The sequence below is a fragment of the Dermacentor albipictus genome, chromosome 5, assembly GCF_038994185.2.
Source record: "Dermacentor albipictus isolate Rhodes 1998 colony chromosome 5, USDA_Dalb.pri_finalv2, whole genome shotgun sequence".
Classification (NCBI taxonomy): domain Eukaryota; kingdom Metazoa; phylum Arthropoda; class Arachnida; order Ixodida; family Ixodidae; genus Dermacentor; species Dermacentor albipictus.
The window spans coordinates 147,653,103-147,678,020 of NC_091825.1; the positions used below are offsets into that span (position 1 = coordinate 147,653,103).

At 46.1% G+C, this 24,918-nt stretch overlaps 1 protein-coding gene across 1 annotated transcript in view; it reads right to left on the bottom strand.

Annotated features, from left to right (window-relative positions):
• The window catches only part of LOC135906229 (cubilin-like), a 255,316-nt gene that overhangs the window by 135,377 nt on the left and 95,021 nt on the right, over positions 1-24,918 (bottom strand). Inside the window, exon 2 of the mRNA XM_065437518.2 lies at positions 19,674-19,916. Coding sequence (XP_065293590.1) covers positions 19,674-19,830 — 157 coding nt within the window. The 5' untranslated portion in view covers positions 19,831-19,916. The remainder of the gene's footprint in view (positions 1-19,673; positions 19,917-24,918) is intronic.

Consider the following 24,918-nt stretch of genomic DNA (forward strand, 5'->3'; position numbering starts at 1 on the left):
GGCTTGAACGGACCTCATGACGGCGAACCAGATGCCTGAGGCAAGCAGAAGAAACAGGGCCACCGGTGCCGCCACGGCCAGCCTCTCGTTTTTGTAGAGCCCGAGACCACACACGGCCGCCGTCTCGTCGTCCCGGTGCAGCTTGAGCGCGACGAACACTGCGCATGCCACCGCGAAGTACCCCACGAGTTCCAGGCTGGACACGACTTGGCCCACCAGGATGACGAAGAAGAGGACTCCGTAGTTAATGCGGAAGCGACCCACGTTCGATCGGATCCGGTCGGCGACCTCCTCTGCCGAATTCGGAATGGAAAACTCCGCGGTGTCCGCGAATTGCTTCCATGGCTGCGCGTTCTTGAGCTGTTCGCTGAACCAGGTCACGACGGCACGCCGAACGTCGAAGCCCTTCTTCTTGTAAGACAAGAAGCGGCGCGGCGCGGGAGTAGGTGCTTGCAAGGTGGTCGGAGCACCACCCGAAGGACCCGAAGACTGCGGGCTGGAACTAAGGGACTCTCCTCCGATGTCGCCTTTCTCGCGGTTCATGGTTTCGAGCGTGGGGATTGGCCGCTACCGTAGCAGACTGTGGCTGGATAGAATCGGTAGACGTACCCTGCTGACCTCTTTTTAGTAGACGCTGACGTGACACGGTATCCGTGGAACGAGCAAGCACACGCGAATGCGCTCTAAATTCACGCGCTCTATGACTGTTTTTCTTCCTCGTCGCCGTCATATTGAGCGAGGTGCGTAGAACCTTTTTTTATCGCCCTTCGTATCTCTGTGGTCAAATGCTGCGACTGTCTTTGTTCGCTGAGAGTGTTCGTTTCAGCCTGATTACTCTCTCCTTTTTTTTTATTTCGACTGCGTAAAAAATAATAATACCATTGCGCAAAGTTACAGGAAACAGTGTACAAATAAGGCCTGCCAAAGTCGCATACGGCTTGAGTGACAGTGCCTAGCAGGCAGCAGAACCGCATTCATTTTAGTTGACGTACGTTTTACACTTTAAATTTCATTCTGGTCGAAAATAAAACTTCATTTTTCTCCGAACGACCAACTCTGGGTGACCCAGCAGGCCTACGAAGCGGCGAAGAGGCAAGACCTCGACGTCCCATCGTGGGAGGCCTAGGCCCAGCCGACTAAACTGCTGGTGCTCATTAAAGTTCTCTCTCTCTCTCTCTCTCTCTCTCTCTCTCTCTCTCCGAAAGTAAACGAACGCTGAAGAGGAGAGAGTAATGCCATTTTTATAGCGTTACTCTCTCTTTGTCACTGTCTTTCTGCTAGCGCTCGGCATCTTTTCATGTTCACTGGATGGCGCTGTCGTCCTGTCGATTTATTAAAGGGTAACATGACACCTGTTAATGAGGTACCCTAAGTATAAATTTGCGAAAAGACGAACGAATCCAGCAGAAGGAAGAAAAATGGCTTTCCGTCGCAAGCAAAAAGGCTTGCGACGGAAAGAACCACCGGCCAGTTTCATGGCATACATTCGGAGCGGGTGCAGTGCACATGAAAGGTAAACATGCACACCGGGCATGCACCGTGAAGATACTAGCGTTGCATAACTGATGCCTTTTCCGTTGTTACGCACATACACACGATGCAACCAACACCGGTGGCCATATATCCGTATAAATAAGAGGAGAAAAAATAAAACCCGAACCTTTCATTCTCACTACGGGGAGGCGCGACTTCCATTTATTATACTTATCGAAAGGAGATCGCTCGCTCGCATTTGCGAATGATCGCTCCAACAAGCACAACACCGCAGAAGTCTCAGGCTAACTGCGAATTATGTTTCGCCAGCTATCGGGTCACTGCTTCGCTTCACTACTCAATTGTCTACAGGCTGTTGCGAATTGAGGTGTCGTTTGTGCCAGGAATCCACCAAGCCCATTGGCCAGTACGTCCGTTAGTAGGAATGAAGGGAAAAGGGCTTATTTTACATTACTTACACTGTCACCAGATATGGAAGCCCACTCCATGTAGGATCATATTAAACGTCTGAGTTCACATCAGGGCACGTCAGCACACCTTGTTGCACGAAATGTGTCCGCTTTTATTACCGTCGTCTTCCCTAGGAGACTAGACTAGGGAATATGATGACTGCATCGCGGCCATTCTCAATAGTCGAATCGATCGCAAAATGCCGCCCATGATATCGCACCGTTCCGCTGAACCCGGCCTCCTATGTTCCACCTTCGGCCCCGCACATGGCGCAAACGCGTAGCGTTCGGAACGCGAGGTCGAAGCCGTTTCCGCGCTAGCATTCGACGTTGGCCCTTTCCATCAATTAGTTCAGGTTGTCAGGTTCAGGTAGAGGGGTCTTTTGTTGAACCGGGAACAGTCGGCGTCAACGCTGCGGCGACTTCTGGATAGGCGCTGATAAATGTAAAGGGGGATGGGGGGAGGATGGACCCGTGGTAAACGTCATGCTCATCGCCATATTGAGACGTAACACGACCCAGCCCCCTCATGCCGTTTGTCTTGCATAATAGTTGCGTTGAATTAGCGCTAAGAAAAGACGAACACGTAAGAAGAGCTGAACGCGAGCGCCATACTAAATTAACACGGAGCTCCGCTGACGCGACTGCCGCGCCAGGGTCGAGGGAGACGCAGCGCACAGCCGAACATGCGAGGGATTTCGCAACATTCCGGCCGTCTGCGATCCGACCACGGCGCGCAACGAGGCGAACAGGGTGAGAGAAAACAGAACTAAACGCAGGAAGGAAATAAAGCAAAAAGAAAAAAGAGAGAGAAAAGTTAAGCAATAGAATCCAACTTCTTTCATGCGCGCACTTTCTCGGGGCGGCGTAGGGCCGCCTCGTGCTGCTTGTGAAGAAGAATACACAACCAATCTCGAACTAGCGGGAGTGCGGAGAGGATATGAAACGAGGCGCAGACATAAACACTCTTGCCCCGCATCTGTCAAAACAGCGAAGCCACGTTGAAACGCCCGGACCGAGCTCTCTCTCTCTCTCTCTCTTCCAATTCTCCTCGAAGCCGCCGCGCACCGAAGGGTTGGACGGGCGCTCGCTTCTTTTAGCGCGCGAACCAAAAAAGCAGAGAACGCTTGCTTGACGGAAGACCGTCTAACGCAACAATATTTGCCGCCAGGGGTTCAAAGCTTTTTGGCGAACGCGAATGCTACCAAAGGCAGAGACACACAAACACGCGCGTACATACATGCACACGCCGTTTTTACATCGCGTTCGTTGGAAACTTCCTGCCCGACTTCGTTTCTGCGCCTGAGGTAAAGTTCGAGCTTTCTTTTTCTTACAGTTCCTTTTCCTTTCTTTCTTTCTTTCTTTCTTTCTTTCTTTCTTTCTTTCTTTCTTTCTTTCTTTCTTTCTTTCTTTCTTTCTTTCTTTCTTTCTTTCTTTGAAAGTTCGGGTATTCACTGCTTTTCGCTTGTAACGCGCAATGTCTTACTCGTACTGTCCTGTCGAAAACGGCTGACAAAGAACATACACGCACGGTGAGACTAACCCGCCCTGGTTTTGCATTGTTGCTGTCCAGCCTGAAAAAATCGTCACAGGTGCAGGCATGCAGCGCCAGTGAATAAATTGTCGCTGACATTCATTCTGCTTTGCTTTCCTGGTACGAGTGAGACATACTAAGAGAAAATAGACGCAGTCATTGGACGTACTGGTTACGCACAGCCCCGCACTGAAGAATAGTGCGCGTTGCAACGCTATTCTCGAGTGTTTCAATCCCTACGTCTCGCTTGCGTGGCGTTAAGGCTCATTTTTTATCATCCAGAGAGCCATCATTCGCCTTAATTACTTCACCGCGCAAGTGGTATCGTAAATGCTTACTTGACTGATAGTTCCAGAACCTACAAAACTGCGCGCGATTACTCGCGCCGTGCAAAATAACGACACGAGATTTCTTGAACTGCGCTTGATCGCTTGATCTGCGCTTGATCTTGAGCTGCTGACGTAGCATTCTTCATAAATATGCGTTTAAGGCGAATCTTTCTATGAGCACCTCACAGCGGCTTGGTGTTGGTCGTGGCTATCTCGCCGGATATACTTGTGGTTTCACGAACCTTACCCGTGCTGATAATGCAAGTGCCGAAAAGTGGGCTCACCAGCCGCTATAGCCTATTAGCAATGGGTTTATGCTCCTGAGCTCGAGGTCGCTGGCTGTATCGCGGCGCCGTGGTGGCCGCATTCCGATGTGGACGGAATGCAAAAACGCTCGTGTACCCTGCATTGGCTGCGCGTTAAAAAAAAAAAGGCAGTCAAAATAATCCGGAGCTACCCTCAGAGACGCCCGCCATAGTTGATTAGTGGCTATGGTGTTAGGCTGCTGAGCACGAGGTCGCGGTATCGGATCCTGGCCACGGCGACCGCATTTCGATGGGGGCTAAATGCGAAAACACCCGTGTACTTAGATTTCTGTGCACGTTAAAGAACCACAGGTGGTCTAAATTAATCGGGAGTGCCACACTAACAGCTTGTCTCATAATCATATCGTGGTCCTGGCACGTAATCTCCCCCCCCCCCTTTGTTTTGTTTTCGAGAAATCCGTGTGACCTTTCTTTGTAGCTTTGTGCTATAAACGGGTGGATGTCAATATTTCCTTTCGTGTGACTGGATATGTGCCCATTCTTGGCTTACCCTCCAGAATGGTGTGTTCCACAGTGAAACAATAAACTACACCTACGCATCCTCAGAGCCATAGAGTTTCTCACTACATTACCTAGAGGGAAATCTGGCGCTGCTGCGCTGTGGTATGCATGGGAATGCCGGTATATTGTGGATTCGGATTGGCATCGTTCTCGTAATGACAGGACGCCATGAAGACGCGCTTGGCAAGTACCGTTCCGTCTGTCACAATGATTCATTTTCTACTAGAATAGCGCGTGAAAAGCTGTTTTAGCTTTATTATTACGCGAAAACATGTTTTGTTTAACTATGAGGACTTGTTATTGTGTGTACGACTACGTGTTACGTAAAAAGTGTCAGTGGACCGCTAAAGTTGGAGGACAGACGACAAGGTTCACGCTCGCTTTGAAACAGTTGGTTGTCTGTTCTTGCTTTTCTTCCCTTGGTCATGCATCGTGGGTGAGTAAAGATGTAATATGCATGAATGGAAACATTTTATGAAGATTTTACTTTGAGAACGCGTTATTTTTGTAGCCATATCCACGTTTTAGACGAAGCCTCTTACAACACCAGCCAACACGAGCCTCGCAGACACATATACCATCATTCCCATGACGGCACGGTGCCCCCTTAAGAAACTCGCATAGACGGTGGCGCCAGATTACCCTCTAGGTGTTATAGTGAGAAACTCTATGCTCAGAGCAACAGTTACAAGTCTTCAAGCATATCATATTTTTTTAAAGCGAAGCTTCTTACACCTTTTTTTTTTCGGCTGCTTGATCGGCTTCTCGCCGGACAAGGTGCGTCGTCCCAGCGATAGTGAAATAGTAAACTGTGCTGATCCAGAGGTGACTGTACTCCGTGGTCGCATGAATCAAATGGATAACGTGGTGGTGTTTTCTGCGTCTCCCTGACTTGTTGGCCAGACACGAAATCGTTATGATGCAAAACGTGTTGCAGAATATGAGCGGTTTTCCAGCATCTCATTAATCACTTCACTAAAGATTCGCTCCGCATAGATTCCTAAATGTGAGTTTGATCTGCATATCCTTTTCTTCATTTCCTTTATCTCTTTCTTTTTTCTTCTTTTTTTCATTCAAATTCACTAGTATGTATTGTGTCCTCTCGTTTGTATTTCTATATTCATTAGTTCGATCTTCGATCACTGCTGCTTAGGGTCGAGTTTACTATTTTGAATGTCTACTAGCTACAAGTTCCATGTCATTCTGTGACTAAATGAGTTCGTTCTGTATGTAGCAGTTTATTACGGAGATATCATCGTCATCGTCGTCGTCGTCGTCGTCATCATCATCATCATCATTATCATCATCATCATCACCACCATGTAAGGATGACAAGTGGGTAAGGATGACAAGTGCGACAGACAAAGGGATCGGACGGTTCAGATGCCGAGCATTCAGGATCGAATTCTTGGTGGCGATAGGTATATAGTTATCTTTTCTCGAAACTGCCACTAAGGGCACATGATTACGACACCTTCCAGACGCCGAGAAATCTCCAGTGAATTCCCTGGATTGATTCACCCCTTCTTCTTTTTTGGTTACGTTGCGCGACCATCATTCTTCCTTTCATCGATGACTTCAAATAAAATGCGGACTCAATGACAGACTTTGAGAGTTGTATAGTGCTATATTGCGTTACTTGGCACTTACGTGCAGTTCATTCCCTCTTTTTAGTACGCAGTGGAGATGATGCAAGGAGTTGGTACGTCACGCGTTGAAGAAGAGTAACCGCCTGCAGCCAATGACGCGCTTCTGCCTCGCATGGCGAAGCCGAGAAGAGTGCTCGCGCCGCGACAGATATGTATTCTGAGCGTTTCTTTTCTCGTTTATGACTACATATTCTAAATACGAGTTCTTATATACCTGGGTTTAGGTAATAGGACGCATATTTTCTACCGTTCACCAAAAGAAGATGAGCGCTGCGCTAGCCCATTACGATTCGCGGAAATCCCGCGTAAGCCCTGCGCCAGTCAAGCTTGTGAAGACAAGGGGATGCCCAGAAGAAACGACGACGTCTGCTATTACGTGCCGTATTTTATTGCGCCAACATCAAAGATAGGATTACGAGAGGGTTCAGAGGGACGTAAGAAGTAGGAATATCTGTCGACTTTATTCGACCTCTTCGATAGTAAGGGAGAAGCTCTCGCGGCCTTGAAGAATCTATTCGGAATATGAGGACATGATCCGCGAGCGGTAAAAAACCTGAGAAGGAACCTGTTCTTTCGCTTCTTTTGTGGCGTGAGCTCGGTCTGCACTAGCTCACCTGATCCGATGCGGTTCCGCCGCGCAACAACAAAAGGAAACATAATGCTGCTGTTACTGGCACAAGAAAGGCTCTGTCCCGCTTTTTTGTGTAGCTGTAATGGCTATTATTATTATTATTATTATTATTATTATTATTATTATTATTATTATTATTATTATTATTATTATTATTATTATTATTATTATTATTATTATTATAAAAACGTTATATAAACACCCCTTCGTGTGCAGCACCCAAAAAGCTCGAAACATCCAAGCTTTCACTTCTTTTCCTTTGAAGCGTGCTCTGTCTAACGCAGTATTGTATAGCGGCTAAACATACACTATTCTGTCAGGGGAACTGGTTGTCTGTACGAAAGAAGCACCCAGAAATTCTATAATGCCAATATAGAACTGTCAATAAATAAATAAATAAATAAATAAATAAATAAATAAATAAATAAATGGACATTTTCGTCTGATGCATACAGTATGAAATGTCGCAGTACGAAAGGTACCGCAATATTCTGACGAGCATTTCTGCTCGCATACTCTTGTTCATTTTAACAAACAAACAAGAAAACTGATAATCATCTACGAGAACTGATGCATTTTTTGTGTTCGTGATTGGCCAGAGGGTATAGTTTTAATGTTTCCCGTGTCTGCTATTTTACACTTCGAACACGTATGCTCAGCTGTCTGATGCATTAATATCGAATCTGCCTCACGTTGGAAAGGTTTCTTGGCGTTATCTGATACCCCATAGACAAAGCACATATGGCTGTGTAATAAACGAGGTTCATAAAGCGTAAACGCGACCACCATGTATGGTTGAGTAATGTATGTGTAATAAAAGCGACATATTCAGGCGCTGTTTGAAATGTGCCAAGGCACATATGACGAGGCAAAGCATCTGACAAGGAAAAGCACATGACAACGCTTTCAAAGCCACATCTTCTGGGTCATTGTCAATGAGGGCTTCACCATGACTCTAGTTTTTCATCTGTTAGTCGAGTCCTGTCTCTCCCGACAAGTGACGCATGTCGAACTTGCCGCTCTCAGCAACCAACAATGCAGATGAAGGATGCCACCAACGTCAGAAGTGTTACTCAAACTGGATGAAATTATGTTGCCTGAATTTGGTACTCACAAAGTGACACCGGCCTAATTTTCGCATGATGCACACCATTGCGCTGCACTTTATTGAGTAAAGTTGCGCACATTGTTTTACACGTTTAATGTCGTCATATAAAAAAAATGAGAAACAGAATTTTTCTCCATCGTCCCATCTCTGGGAAAACGGCGAGTCTGCTGCGAAAGAACATTCGTGTCCTCCTTTGGTGGTGGCGCCATCACGTTCCAGATGGGGAAAGTTGTAGCAGTCGCACCGATGCCGAAACTCCCGACAGATGGCTGCACTGCATTTGTGCAGCTAAGGCGTTCGTATCGATGTGATTGCGCCCCACACACTTCAGTAGCCTGCACCTCTTCATGCCTCTCCATTGAACGGGGTGTAATTAACTTGAACCTCCGGGTCTGCGGTTAGGATATTTAATGAGATTGTGGTGGTTCAACCCGTTCATCTTAGCCCGTAACGAAGATGGCATTACTCCGACCTGGGACCCAATCGGTTCACAGCGCGAGGGGCGTTGCACATTAAAATAAATATGGGCAAAAACCAAAGTTATGCTAAAAAGCTTTTAGTCTTCTAAAAGTGTTTGCAGACTCCCGTAATTTAGGTATATATCTATACGTTTAGCTAACTTTACTGATCAACATCACCCCTTTAACTGAGATTGCTCTGTAATCAACTCAATGACTATGGCGTTCTCCTTCTGAGCACAAGGTCGCGGTTTCAACTGCCGGCTGCGGCCGCCATGGTAAATTGGGGGGCGTAATGCAACGTACTCTGATGTTCTGTGCTTTTGGTGCAGGTTAAAAAAACATCTGAAGAAAATTACCGCTTAACATTACTATGGCGCCTCTCACAACGCAGGAATTGCTTTGGGACTCCAAAAATCGCCACTAGTTAAACAAATTATTAAACTATTAAATGTTTCATCAAGTAATTAACCAATTAATTAATTTGATTGTTGGAGCCTCTATAGACAGCACGTCGTAGTACATACACATTACAACATGCACTTTCTAGTGAACGCGTGCCTAATATAAGATGGCTACACCTAACAACGCAACATGCTTCTGTGAAAAACATAAAAGAAACACGGGGCACATACTAGTGCACCATAAAGGTATTGAACTTATCAGCCATAAGCTCTAATGAGACTAGCGTACTCTGGAAAATAACTCGCCGTTGTTAGAAAAATCTCACCGACGGAGACTCGAGCGACAAGGGAAGGCGAAAGAAACAAGCAAACGGTCTAAACGGGCCGCTGGATGAATATGAAATTTGTTATAGTTATTCAGCTCATAGATATGGAAATTATGACGGTGGTCTTATTTGAATTTTATATTTATTTATAACTCGCACGGCCACTGAAAGCAATGGTGATCGAAATCCGGTAGTATGAATGGGTCTTGGCGCGAACCTGCCGCGCCGCTTCGAGTGAGTAGTCGTCGATTTCAAGGGCCGTTGAAAGTTCGCGCGTGCTAGCGAAATTTCTTCAGTAATAATTATGTGCATCCGATAGCTAAATTCAGTGCAGAGAAATCGCCTTAGTGCGAAAGTTAACTGTGAAACTGTTGTTATCTTAGCCAGACTTATTGTCATTATTCAGGGTCCCCTTAGACCGTTGTAACTTTTTAATACAATGGAGCGTCTAAGTTATTTTATTTTACTTAATGATCATATAAATATACCCCTGGCAGCCCTCGGGTGAAGGTGTTACACAGGGTGGGAGAGGACACAGGACACAATTTGTCACATAAAAGAGAATCGCACTTAAGAAAATAGTAGCGTTAGGTCGCATATTCGCTTAATAGGAACACATACATTTGAAAATAATTGTTACGAGGTGTCAGGAGTAAGTTAAACCAAGAAACAATCAGGTTAAGCTTCTAAATACATTTGCGTGCAAGAAAAACATAAGAGTAAAATAAACGAAGACTGATTATCACATACTGTGCCATAGAAAACTTCGAGAGAAAAGAAACATGGTCTACAAAATAATAAATATAAAACGTAAAAGATAATATAATGAAGTACTAAGTAAGAAACAGTAAATTTTATTTTCCTGAGAACGTAGCTGCACGCGCGACCGTAAAGCGTCAAATGACGTTTTAAAAAATAATATCAAACAGTCTTTTAGCGAACACCAGTTATTAATGTTTTGAGTACTTAAATGTTTGTTTCAGCGCGGAGGGACATCGGCGAGCCATTGAATATTTCGCTGGATTTCATTTGCTGATCAAACGCAAATACGCAGCTGCGTCTGTAGCATTATTAAGCTCAGGCTCTCGTTGCGACTACAGGGGACAATCCGTGAGCTGAAATTAGTTTTTTCGTCTTAAAGATAGTGAAGCTTCCACGAGTGATTAGTCGCAACTGTTGCTCTCGTGAGCGAGCATTTGGCTCACCAACGCTGCCGCAAGTCAACCTGCAGCCACCAATGCCGCATTAAAGTAACCAAAAAAAAAAAAAGAAAAGAAAACGCCATGAACGAAGCCAGCTTGGTGGAGAATTCACAGCCGCGCACTATGCATGCAGTGCACATATGCCCGGGCATAGACTAAAGTCGCCTCGTTAAGCAGGAATAAATGTGGAAATACATCGCTTTTGTAGTTAGCACGACGTGCCGCAGCAGTTAATCCCATGCGATTGTAATTGTTCATCACACTGGACGCTACGCGGCACGTATGCCTGACGCTTTGCGCGCCGCAGAGTGGAGCCCCGCGCAAGGTACGTGCTGGACGCTCGCAATATTGCAACGTCCCTTCGTATTCGTCGTCGTCGTCACCGTCATTATCATTATCATCAGCATCTTCGTCACCAGCTTCCTCATTACAGTCATCACCGATGTCGTCGTCATCATCATTCTATATTAGGTCGCTTGCGGAACAAATACCTCCCTCAGAGATATCCAATTACGCCTCTCTTCTGCCCAACTGAGACCTTCTTATGCCTGCAGGTTTCTTGCTCTCCTGAGGACAGCTAACCCTACGCCGCCCTCTACTGTACGTTTACCTTCCCTAAACAGCACGTCGTTACTGTAACATTTCATCAGTGACATGTTCCATGCATTACACGACCTGGCCAACTACACTTCTTTTTCTCAACACCGGCACTTAGTGAATGCAAAATTGTGTCACCACAAGTTGGAATTCTCGTTCGTTACTCGGTACATACCTTTCTTTTACCTTCTTACCCTTTTCTTTTTTGTCGTTTCGCAGCGTCGGCTGTCTCTTTGCTGTAAAGGAAACGACAGATGCCTAGCTATGCGTAGCGAAAGAACGGTGCGCATCGGATTGCTGGCTCCCCACATTGGCTGACACCCGCTGTAGACTCTGCGACGCTGCACCGCATTATTGAGGCCGAGTTCGCCATCACACGCCGAACCCAACTTCTGCGCAGCGAGATTCGTGAAGCCGTACGTGTGCTTCTATCCCGTTCTCTTATTATTATTGCTTCTTTTTCCCTACTCGTTGCGAGAAACCCCGAATTGATTCCGCGCCGTCGGGGACTGTCCTGTCCAGTGGCGGCTGCCGGAACGCATTAAAATATAGCGTCGCCAGTTCGTAATGAGCCCGCCATCAGAGGCAGCTGTCTGTAGCCGGCCTTCATCGCGGCGAGCTTTAAAGGGACTCGCGCGACGGCAAGAAGGTGCGGAAATCACGGACGCGTCGCAGCACCAAAACCTCATTCGAATCTCCGCTAACGAGGGCCAGAGTTTCCGACGAACGGCGCTGTACTGAAAGGGGAGATCGAAATGGGGCCTCCGCTGTCGTCCGGCGAACTGCCGCTCTTGACTGTTCGGGAGCGAAAGAGAGGGTGACAAGTTACGTCCGGGCCGCAACGTGGGTTCACGCACTCGGCTTCTCTGTACGGGAACGGAAACGTCACCTGCGGATTTAGCGACACGCATACTCAAAACTTTCGGGACTTATTTACGCGCTGGCAATCACGTCATCAAATGAATTTGCTTTGAGCGTAGAACACCTAATAACCAGTGATGGTAACGTTCTTACAGCGAAGCTGTTTATGCGGACTCTGTGCCATCGTTGTCGGACTTCTCTAACGCTATCATCATCAGTAATGGCTCGAGCGCCGTCAACATTTACAACAGCTGGGTCCGTTGCCGCTCTTCATTAAAGCGTAGAATTTCATTTTTCTCCTGTCGTCGTAATGGGTAGGCAGTGTTTACGGTGGTATGAGCCATTGCTTTAGGGGGCATGAGCCATTCGTTGTCTTACGTGACGCGCAGATTGAATTTTGAAGCAATTTAATTTTGAAGAATCGCAAGTGGCAACGCCGGGCGGATGCTGCTAACCACGAGCAAATTCGAGACATCGAACGCAAGCGACAACGGCGTACTGTGGGCATACCGTCAGATGCGTCGCTCTCTCCGTCGCAGTCAAACGTGTGTGTAACTTTATTAAGAAACAGAACAATGCGAATCGTCTAACCAATCCAACCGATCGTCAGAACGATTGCAGCGCCCGCATCTCCAGTGGTTGGCCTGGCGCCCAATATACGGAGCTTTGTTTTTGTGGTTCCGCACATTCTATCCTAACTATGGGAAGACCACGAGTAGTGCGTATTCCCGAGGAAGAAGCTGCCTATACTGCAAAAGCGAAAATGAGGTGAAATAATAGTGAAACAAAATATTTACAATACAGACTGCTTGAGAAGTTTGACTTACACAGCTTCACTGTTCGACCATCTTCACATACTTCACATACTTCTCTCTTATTTTTTTGACAAAGTCGCCATAATGCGGCGCAGAACATCCAATTTTCAGCGGAAGGTTGCTTAGTGATGATGATAATGACGATATTTTGGTAGGAATTTTGTGTGCTTTATGTTTTATTGTTCCTGGACAGATTCCGTGTTTTTTTTTTTCTTGACTACAGCTTTACCTCCTGCAGTGGCAAGTCGGCGGTTAGAATGACAAATGAGAAAACAACCCCAAATTTTCTGAAGTGGTGTCAGATCTCAAGATTGTGCTTTACCTAAAAGAAAAAGCAGCTTTGATGAATCCAAATGGCTCACCATTAAGCACTTCAGTATTTCAAGTGGAGTCTCATATCTCCTCCTTGGTATAAAAAGGCGGCGAAGCATAGAAGTTATCCGAAGTACTTTGAGAAATTTCTGCCAAGTCATTGTTCTATTTACTTCACAAAAAAAGTCACTAAAAATCGCCAAGACTCCGAAAAAGCAAACATGTGATAAACATCCAGGCAAAATTGTGTAAATTTCTTGCTAAGTCACTAACCTTGCCAACAGCTCTGAAGAAACAAGCGGGGCAATTGCCGGCATGTCTTGCAAGGCTAGCTCCACCTATAAACATCAACATCCTCCTTCTCGTCTCTTGCTCCTCTGTACAAACATTTCAGTGTTGCAACTCTGCAGAAGACAATAACCGGATGCGCACTATGCTTTGCTAACAAAGCCGTACCAAACGGTAAAAAAAGAAGAAAAAAGAATGCAATAAGATAATTCACCGACTATTACTATACTCCCTAATGCGAAATTTGACCGCAGCTTTATACATGTTTCCGTTTCGCGATATATTGGCTGGCGCGGACAATCTGTCTCGTGTGGCACGTTGCAAACGGAGCGAAGTGTGGCGCGACCACCTCGCTAATCGAGAGATCGCGAGAGGCAGCACGTGGGTGACGCGTTGGCGCGATTCACAGCAGCCGCCGCAGACAGACAGACCTCCGTTACGTAGCGCTTTGTTTCCATATATGGTATCGGTGGCGTCATCGGTGAACAGACGACGCGCGCCACTCTGCCGCCAGCTTGTAGCCATCGTCGTCGCAGAGCTCGTCTTGCGCTGCACTATGCTCTTCTTCACATGTTTTCGCCATACCCTCCTCCTCCGCTTTCCTCCTCGCGCTCTCTTCCCTATCGCCGTCTTCCATCGCCCACTGCGCTCCACGTTTGCTCTCTCATCCTTCGCTGTGTTCGTTCGCTCGGTTACGAAGGACGCCAACGCTCGCCGCAGAAACGGGCGCCTAAGAAGTGCGCTCGAAAAGTATACAACCATTGTATTCTGCCGGTAATAACATATGGGGCATAAACTTGGAGGTTAACAAAGAAACTTTTGAAGATGGTGAGGACCTCGCCACGAGCGATGGATCCAAAAGTGTTAGACGCAGCATCAAGAGACAGGAAGAGAACAGTGTGGATCAGAGAGCAAACGAGGGTAGCCGATATTCCAGTTGACATTAGGAGAAAGAAATGGAGCTCGGGAGCCAGCACAGGGCTGATAACCGGTGGACCATTGGAGTACAGAATGGTCGCCAAGGGAAGGGAAGCACTGGCAAGGATGGCAGAGAATGAGGTGGCGTGATGGAATTAGGAAACTTGCAGGCATAAGATGGAATCAGCTAGCGCTAGCCGTAGGTAATTGGAGTTCTCTAGGAGAGGCCTTCGTCTTGTTGTGTACATAAATATCTGATTATGATTATTACTGTTATTATTATTATTATTATTATTATTATTATTATTATTATTATAGTACTTATGAAGGGTGTCAGAACTCTATTACACTGCTTCGTTGTCTTTGATGTATGTGTCGCTCGGAGTGACATTTCCGAAAGATCTTGTTTTCTCGTGCCACTCCGCGTGCTTGTCAAAAGCAAATGTGCGCATGCGCGGCGCTGCTTTCTCCTCGTCAGGGCTTGCTGATGGGCGCGTCTGGTTGCCGCCTTAGCAAACATAAGTACCCAACGCGCCTTGTTTTCCTTTTATCGGTCCCGAAGGCCGACATTGCCCCTTGTGCATTGAGATATACTTAGAAAGAATTGGCAAGGATCATTCAAACAAAAGCCAAGTAAAGAGAGTGAGTAAGTGCGCAAGACAGAAGGACGAAAGACAAGGAGGATAACCAGATGAAATCCGTGCGCTACCATGTTGCAGAGAAAGAAAGAAGGCAGAAGAGAAGGGATGGATTGCGCGATAGACTGTGATCCTCATTACACGCTTCGTTGCTTTTGCCTTGATATATATATATATATATATATATATATATATATATATATATATATATATATATATATATATATATGAGAGAGAGAGAGAGAGAGAGAGAGGCAAGGAAATCTGAAATCTGCAGCTAGGCCGGTAAGACGACAGGCGTAAGCCGGTGGAAGGACAGGCAGAAACACTGCGCCTGAAAGAAGAGAAGCCGCCGAAGTGATGACGACGCAGAATGGGGAAAGAACGGAAGGGAAAAAAAAAGTCGGGCAGGGCACGCGAGAGATGTGTGGCAGAGGCAGCGGTAGTAGCAGAGGCGCGTTCCTCCAGCCGACAGTTTAGGGAACCGCGGCCGTGCTTCGAGGTTGACGTTGCGCTAAGCGCAGGACGGCGACGGGGCGCCAAGGTAAACAGCGGGCGCTGCCGCCGTCCGACGCACGTTTCTCGCGACGATCGAAGCCGCAGCCGCAGCCCGTTACTGGCGCGTCGAGCCTGCGCTGCAGCGCAGTGAAATTCGGTGGTGGCGAAGGTCGTCAACGGCGAAGACAGGATGCACCGAAATGGGCAACGAAAACTTAGAAGAACAAAGAATTGACAAACTAGGTGAACAGAGAAGCTGGGCTCTTCGGTATACATTTCGCGACACCTCATGGTGATCCCAGCGCTTGCTGCACTGGGATGAAGAATTGAAAAACAAAACAAATGTGTAATGTTTTATGCCTATGCTGCTGGTCTAAACATTCCGTTGCCAAGGATCTGAGACACAACTAGCCTTCGCCAATTGCGCTTGCGGCAGTGAAACATTCACCAGGATAGCAAAACTGAGAAATTAGTCAATCGGTAATTATAAACCTGTCGATGAATCGACCATCGAATCGCTGAAGCAACCAATCTTCGTTACGCAGTACTTGCTGATTTACTCCGAATCTAAACGTCCTTCCCACTGTGGTCATCGCTGGTGGGAAGAATAGAGTTGAATTTACACGAGAAATTTCGGTAAATCGGCAGCCATCGCACGCAAGCGCGTGAAAAAAAACACTGCTCTGAAGATACGCAGAGCTGTCATCCCGCGGTCGCTCGCTCGTTAGCGCTGGAATCAGCCATGACGTCTGCGGCCGCTACTTCCTTCCGTACACATTTCGATGTCGCCCAAAACCACGACCAAACAAAATCATGATGATTTCCATCGCAAGGTTCCGGAACCATGACGATGTTCTCGCTGTCGCCGGCAGACGGCTCGAAATCTCCCGCGAGTAGTTCGCCTTTACCACTAAAACTTCAGCCCTGTCGCTTAACGTTTCAGAAAACTTAAGATATAGCAAGTGCTTGGTATATTCATTCGATGGTGTGGGACATTCCAGATAGGAGATCCATGGACGGCATACTTGGATTTGTGATACATCAGCATCATACCCAGAGTCTGCACTGGTTAGTTTAACGTCTAAACCAAAACTGCATACGCTTAGCATTCCAATGAATGTTTTTTTTACGTGCCTGCGATCATCGCGCATAACCCGTTCGCTTCAGAGGTCGGATTCACGAAACATTTTTTTCGTGTGAGCAGTTTCTCGTCTGCTCGCCTCCATCCCTAATATGATCTTAGGAGCTGCAACAGCATACAAGATTCTCCTTCCCGTCATTTATTCTAATGCATAATTTGTTTTTAATTGAACTAATGTATGGTTCAAATAGTCCTCCTGACTCTAAACACACTTGTTCTTCTAAGGCAAAGCTACTGCGCAAGAATACGATGCAAAAGAAAAGACGATGAACTACAGGTTGAAGCGTAGGCTCCAAGTATAGAGTCCCGCGAGAAATTTCTTCTGAGGTACACTTGTTCCATTTGACCTGAGGATAGCTTAATTGGGAAATGTACCAAAGTTAATACATTTGCTTTAAGGGCACACTGTCTTTATTAAAAACAGAGGATAGGTGTTTTATTGTTTTTGTTTTTGAGGAGCGTGGTAGAAATGGTAGCAAACGTTGTGAGAGAAGCGAAGCTCCCACTCACGTGTTTTCGTCATTCTTTTTTTCAGCTTTGAAGCAGTAATCTATTCACTACTATTCCCTCAGAAATCCCTTAGTTTTGACTTCAGGTCCAGGAGCCAGCTCGTCCCTTCTCTTTGTTTACATGTCGCGATGCATACTTGATCGAGGAATGTCAACAAAGGGTTGTACCTCATTGGAAGCGTTTTTCTTTTATTTATTTATTTATTTATTTATTTAGAAAGACCTCACAGGCCTATGAGGAGGCATAGCATGATGGGGGCATGTGGTACACTTTATCACAAAATACAATGGGTAAAAAGATATCGATGCATAAACATAAAAAGATAAACATTGGCACAAAACGATGAAATTGACAAATGTACAGAAAGGTCTCAAAGACACAGAAAAAAAGGAAAAGGAATGAAGAGATAAACATTGCATAAAAATACCAAGAACAGCAGGAAGTATTACATAAAAGCAGCAAGGTGCTTTGCGTTGAGACGTTATACACAGCGTAACGTTAAAAAAAAAACAGAAAACAAACAAACATCCCCTAAAGGTGGATCGGGCTATACATAGGCAGTGCGTATATATATTGGTACAGTGAGCTTGCTACATAGCTTCCATAGCTTGCAGGGATGCTAACATTTTTTACTCGCGCTCCTAGAAAACATCGTCGAAAAAAAAAAAAGAGACACTCGCATGAAGGAATACAGGCACACTTCATTTACAATGGTAGAAATATAAAAGAAAACAGTTGCATCGGGATATACAATACAGCAGTTCAGAAAAACAAATAATGAATTATACCAGGATTACTTGAAAACCGCAAGAGATAAAGTAGTTGCACGTTAGGAAAAAGAGAAAAACAAAGAAAGCATGATGTCAGTTAGACAATTGCTTGCCATTTCACCAGGGGTGAAAACAACCAGGAACATTTTTGCGTTTATGTTAGCGGTCCCTTGACCAACGAAAGAAGCCGGCTCAGTGCTTCTGAACATTTATCTGCATTCACTACGTAAGCTACTCATCTCTGCAACTGCTTCCACTCCTGAATTTCCAAGTGGAGGAACGAAAAACGGATTGGGTCAGTGCAGGCGAAAGGTTGGTGAATCTTTAAAGAGTGCTCCGCGCATGTTGCAGCTGCTGCCTTTATTACTTTTGTAGTGTGAGGAGCACGGTTGCGATATATCTTTTGAAAAAACGTTATTCGAGAAGCGTTCCGCCTTCTGTCTAGTGATGCGACGTCAAAGATGTTTTTTATTTGTGTACAGCGCTGTTGTTTTTTTTCCCTGGTCGCAGGCGTTCTACATAACGTTGAATGCCTTACTTCGCAAAATTTTGCAACGTCAGCACGTTGCGCATGATGAATTGTGCCTGGGCCGTCGACGGCACTAACCTACCCGCAAGCTTCAACTCTGGTCCAACTCCTATTAACCGCCTCTTTCTCTTTTTACTTTCATCTCCCTTCCCCAATGCTAAGTAGCAAGTCGCAACTTTGATTCAGGCCGACATCTCAGCTTTTCTACCATGGTAAATCTCTCTCTCTCTCTCTCTCTCTCTCTCTCTCTCTCTCTCTCTCTCTCCTATTACCCGCAGCGTTGGCTTTCCGGCCTATTCGAGGAAAATGATAGAAAAAAACAAGATGGCAGTTCTTGCCCGAAGGGCGAACCATCGACAGCAATACCAAGGGTTAGCATCGTGCTTGAACACCTCAGACGGTCTTCAAGACATGCGCAGGTGCGACGAAACGTGGGGTGTCAAAATTCCTAGCAGCATTGTAATCTTCAACACGCCGTGGTAGTGCCTATAATGGCATCGCACAGGCTCCATTGCGCTTCCCGTAAAAAGCGGTGTCACGGAAATTACAAGAGTTTCGCAGTGAGAGCACTAATATTTTGCTGCGCTTTATTTTTGTATCTGCGAAGGTTTAAGACAGAAGGCATCCGCTGTGAATGAAATGCTGTATGACTGGTCTTTATGAGCTGAAATAACTATAAGAAATAATTTAATCGAAACCATAATGGTTTGTCTGAGCAAGTTTGCCTTTTGAATACTATAACATATACCTTGCACATACAGCATAGACAGAACGTAGCATACATATACATAAATGTATGCAGAACATCACGACAAAGGCGACGGCGAAAATTAGCCTTCAGTGTCCATATATTTTCTGTCGCAATAGCCATTGAAGAAACTGCGTGACGCTTTAGAATCAAATTCTGTCAGTGATCATGCTGATAGCGGAACGCGTTGAATGACTGTTGATAGAGCAAAAAATGCAGCAGGTAGCAGCAGCCGAGCTCAATGAAATAACCGCCTATACAAATTATTGGAAATTTGTAGCGTGCATTACAGAAGTCGTACCAATTAGAACCTTTGCTGCAGTACATATAGCGATCACCAGTAGAAAAGAAAATTATCGTATGAATAACAGATTATCGAATTTAAACAACCACTGAGGTGGCACAAACGACTCCAGCTCAAAATTTACGCAATTAATGATAAGCTCCTCGTGGTTACTGCGCAATGCTTGGCAAATTCTCTTTTGAGTTATTTGTTCGCGCGCTACTAAGGCCACTGTTCCAGCGTCAACATCGACGCATCCCTGCTAAGTCATTTTTTTTTTACCTGACCTACCGTAACATAAAAGCAGTGCGTGTATAAAGACGAAGGAAAACCGGAACCGGAAGTCGCACTTACCGTAGGCCCTGGACGCTGGCGGCAGGTAGAGCAGGACGGCGCACAGCGCCAATAGCAGCGAAATGGACCAACGCATTCTGGCAGCGGATAGGAAGCGAAGGGTCCCCTGACGCTGTCTCGGTGACGGGCAAACTTTCGGGCGCCGCGCAGCCCCCATGATCGCGAGAGAGCGTCGATGCCCGACCCTGTAACGAAAACGTGCGACGCTCCTCCTTCGCACCGGCCACCGAAGCAAGCCGCGACCTGCGCACAGGAAAAGGACAAAGGCTTAGGAGTCGCGCGACATGTACGCACTAGAGACAACTCGCAATGGAACTTCAGCCCCGAAACAGCGCAACACAACGGGACGTCATTATTAACACGACGTCCCATTACTTTGCGCTGTGTCCGCTCGGGTCACGAACCAACCAGCCCGAACGCGTACGCTACGCAAGAGAAGTCACGTAAAACACACTGCAAGGTAACGCCAGTTTGCGTACTGCACCTGTATGTACCCTAAAGGCATAAAACGTGAAATCAGGTCACGTAACGGTGTAGGAAATTGTGGAACAAAATTTAACGCAATATGAGGTCAAATAACATAAGGGAAGCTTACATCAGCTGAAACAAACTGTAATCAATAATCTTCAACGTTATCGCTTCCTTCTTGAAATCTCTGGAAGACTAGCCACTAGAGCTCACCTTTGTAATCTGATGGCCGTCGGCCTAGGATACCTTTTTTTTCTTTCATTAGTTATGATTCTTAGTTCATATTAAGTATGTAACCATTGTACACATGCGAAAAGGTGTACCAAGTGCCGCCTTATTGCGCCAACATCTGCTAACTATAGTGTACTTCGAGAAGGCAGCGCTATATGCGCATCGACACGAACGGCCACGCGAACAAGCCGCATCATTCCGAAATGTACGGCAGCCATCAGAGCGTTAAAGGTTGGTAGTCTTTGCTATTATTTAAAGAAATATACGGAAACCTAGGTGACCTTACGACCACGTGCTCCTCCGACCATTCGCATTAAGATCGTGCAGACGCCCACGCGCTGCGGGAGTCGATCTAAGCGAAGCTATCGCGAGGCGGCAAGACGTCGCAACTCGGCAAGGGACGCGCAATGGACTTCGCTGACCAACGCGCGCTGCAACCGTCCGCCTCATGCGGTGGGGCAACGCGACGCAGCGCCATCACAGACCGCGCCGCACTAAACCTTCAGGCACCTCAAAAAATGTCTGGTTCGCGTTAGGGTGACCAACGCAGCTCGGTTAAGCGGGCGCGCGTTGGCCCCGCCATCTGTGGAGAAAGACCGGCCGCCGACCTCGAAGAATGGCGAAAGAGCGAAAGAAGGCTATTCGCTCTAACGCGACACGAAGCGGAGCAATCATTCCCCGAGCGCATGGGCTTGGGTTGACCATCGCACCTTGTTTTGTGCAGGCCTGCATTCCAACGTGCGAATGCCCCGTGAGTTGCACAAGATTTTCTGCTACTGTGTCTTCAGCGAACGTCCGCCGAGCCGCCTCGAATATCCCCAGGAACGAGGAGTATACATGTGATAAGGTACTACAATAGTAACGTTGCAATGGTAAGGATGCAATAGACAGCAGTAAAACAGCAAAACAATGCAATAAAATGCTACAGAAGCGCTGAGAATTGTCTTCTAATGCATATCATTCTTGCAAGCCAAGCATTCTTTGGCTCGGCTGCTACTTTTGCTTACTTGTTTAGCTAGCTTACGCATGTCTAGCCGTCGCTACCAATAATCTGTTATTACACTATTACAACGATTACATGTGTTAACACATGTGTTAACATGACCAATTACGCATTTATTTTGCAGATATGTCGTATCAATTTAGCTGAAATGCCGTCACAATCGGTTCTTTTTCTTTTTTGCCACACCTCAGTTTTTTTTTTCATGCGAAGCTTGTATTGGCTCACAAGTGGCATTGTCGTGGTCACGCAAAAGCCCATTTTCTCCCAGATCAGAACAGCTGCGAGAAAGGGTGCTTTGATGAATTGACAGCTGCGCCGGCGCCGGAGCGTAAGCCATTAGCAAGGATTCCAGCTGCATAGGCGCGCGCTCACGCCACGCGCGCAACCAATCACAACCGTTTTGCTTCCGCCGGGGAGGGAAAGGGCAGGAAAGGGTATGGCACGCGGTGCACTGGCTTCGCTTCCGTTCAGTTCAGTCTCGCACAACAGATGGGACGGCCACGCGTTGTGCGTTCCCCCAAAGAACAGGCAGCGTTTGACGAGCGGCGGCGAGAAATCGCCCGTGAGAAGGCTCACCGTCGGCGCGCCGATCCAGCCGTTAGAGCCGCCCGAGCTCAGGCAATCCGACATCAGCGAGAAGAATATCCCATGCTGAGGGAGCGGGAGGCCGAACCAATCCGGCACCGTTACCTGTGGGTTACTTAACCCTGACGAAGCTCAAGTGCACGCAGGACAAGCTTCCCTTACTCCAATTTTCCGGTAGGGGAAGGGTTGGCCATTTTTCCCCCTTTTCCCCCTTGTTGTTACTACCTTGACGCGGGGACGGAGACGTCACCAGTTTTTTTTTCTAGCGCTAACAATGATCTACTGTTACACTATTATAACGATTACATGTGTTAACTTCCTTATTTTCCTGTTTTGTTACGACGTTGATGCGGTGACGGCGACGTAACCAGTGTTTTTTTATTTCTTTCTTACGCTACCAATCATCTCCTATGAACTTTGCATGTATTCGTGGGCTTCTTTCAGGCTTGGAAAAACGGTTTTATGTAGCACGTATTGAGCAACAGAAAGCTGTGTCAGGAGTTTGTCATGCTGCTCTACAACTTTCTCATTGACACTTTTAATCTAATGATAGCAATTGAGAAGCTGATTAATTAATCAAGACTGATTATATAATTAGGCGGAATGGAAAAAAAAAACATAATCTGAATACCTCCAAGCGACGGGACGCAACATTGCCTTGGTTCTATCCAGCTGCTTAGCACTTGCATATTTCATTGCATACTTGCATACTTGCACGTTTCGCTATATATATATATATATATATATATATATATATATATATATATATATATATATATATATATACACATGGGCTGCTGTACAAGCACATATGCGTGTGCGGAAATTAACAATGCAGTATAAGCGGGTACAAATATACATAAATCCTGTAATTATAGAACGAACTTCCATGCCTCTCTGGCCTTGCTATGAAGCGGGATTTAGTTTATTTACTTCGCGCGAATTACCAGACTTTGCCAGTTTTTGAATACAGCTTCATCAGAGTCATACTCTATTTAATGTGGTCGTTGTTGTTGTCTGCTGCACGAAATTCACAAATCAAAATAAATAAATCTAGTCACTGTTGCTCATCTTGCCTTCCTTACGAACACCATGAAAACATAATACAGTAGCATTCCGTTTATTCGATTCGTGCATGATATGTAAATTTACGGGGACGCAAGAAGAGGGACAAATTTGCATTGCTAATTTCTTTGCCTCCCAGTAATTTATACGGGAAGTCATGGACTCTGGGTCCGGAACACTGCACCTGATTTGATTTAAAACGTAGCCCGCCTAGTGTTTCTTCTAGCAAATCGCAGTTTCCGTTTTGTTACCCCTTACTGCGTGGATGCGGTGTTCATTTGAGGCTTGACCCCGATATATATACATAAGACTCGATACTTCTTGGGTGCAACTCCGACAAAGGCGTAAAAATGGGAAGAAACAGAATTATTTCTCGCTTTATTATGCGCATACTGATCACTCCTCATTTTTTTATCTCTCGGAGTTATCCTGACTAGAAGGCTATACATACAACTTGCCTTTGTTGGGCGCGTTGAAAAGGAAAGCTAAGGAGCAATGACGCACTCCGAATCGATAACAACGTCCCGCGGGGGTTTCTTTCCTCAGTCACAGGTCCAAGACAAGACGACCAAATGCGTTCGATTCACCGGTGGCGCTAGTAGTGATAACGCGATTGCACGGACGGTACGACCGTTCGAAGAAATAACTGGGCGTCGCCTGACGGGATCTCTCCAGCAATTCGCAGCATCTGACAAATTGTCCTTCAAGTACGCGGCAATACTGAAATGAATATTACCGCTAATTTTTCTATCTGTCTGTCTGTCTGTCTGTCTGTCTGTCTGTCTGTCTGTCTGTCTGTCTGTCTGTCTGTCTGTCTGTCTGTCTGTCTGTCTGTCTGTCTGTCTGTCTGTCTGTCTGTCTGTCTGTCTGTCTGTCTGTCTGTCTGTCCGTCCGTCCGTCCGTCCGTCCGTCCGTCCGTCCGTCCGTCCGTCCGTCCGTCCGTCCGTCCAAAATGCCCACTTATTTAGGTAAGCGACATTCAGCGATACGTATCCAATCACTCTCATCACAGCCAGACTGAACGCGCATGTCCTTAGCTACTTAAGCAGACGCAGCGTTCCCTCACGTCGGGTTAAACTGCTGTTAAATAAGGTAAGCGTCCTCCAGTAGGAATTAGGCTTTTCGTCTCGCATTCCCGTAACCCGGGTTGAGTTATTATACCATTGCACTAGATGGCCCAATTTCTGTACATTCACGTTCTTTCGGGCAAATGGAAAGAATTAGCTTAGCAGGCTCGACATCAGTCTCAATGATAAACTGGAGCAGCGTGCATGCTTTTACTGCCGCGCTGTGCAGCGAATACGCGTTGCAAGTAATTTGCTTAAGAGCCCAGTAAGACATTCCAGCAAGAAGCACCGCAGCACGCTGCGGTCCGTACTTCTGTTTCCCGCTCTTTAAACAAGAGCTAAATGAAAGCGTCACATCGCTATCCCGAGCTGTGAGCTCTCCTGCAGTTTTCGTTGTCATGCTTAAAAGTGAAATTTAAAGTCAGTGCAGCAGAAGCTCAGGAATGACAAAACAATTTAAACCTGGTCTAGTTAGCATGAGTTGGAAGAACATTCTGAGTGATAATACGAGTACCGGATAATGAGTCACGAAAATTAATCAGGGCTCGAATCGAAAGTGCAGCGCGTGTTTTTGTTCCTCGCTTTCTTTCTTTCTTTCTTTCTTTCTTTCTTTCTTTCTTTCTTTCTTTCTTTCTTTCTTTCTTTCTTTCTTTCTTTCTTTCTTTCTTTCTTTCTTTCTTTCTTTCTTTCTTTCTTTCTTTCGAAGAACATCTTTGCAAGGAGATTATGGCAGAAGGCGCAATTCCATTTGTTCAGCTTGAAAAACTTGAAGAAGTGAATATTACTTACACGGGGAGGAGGCGGGGATACAGGGTATGAACTGGTA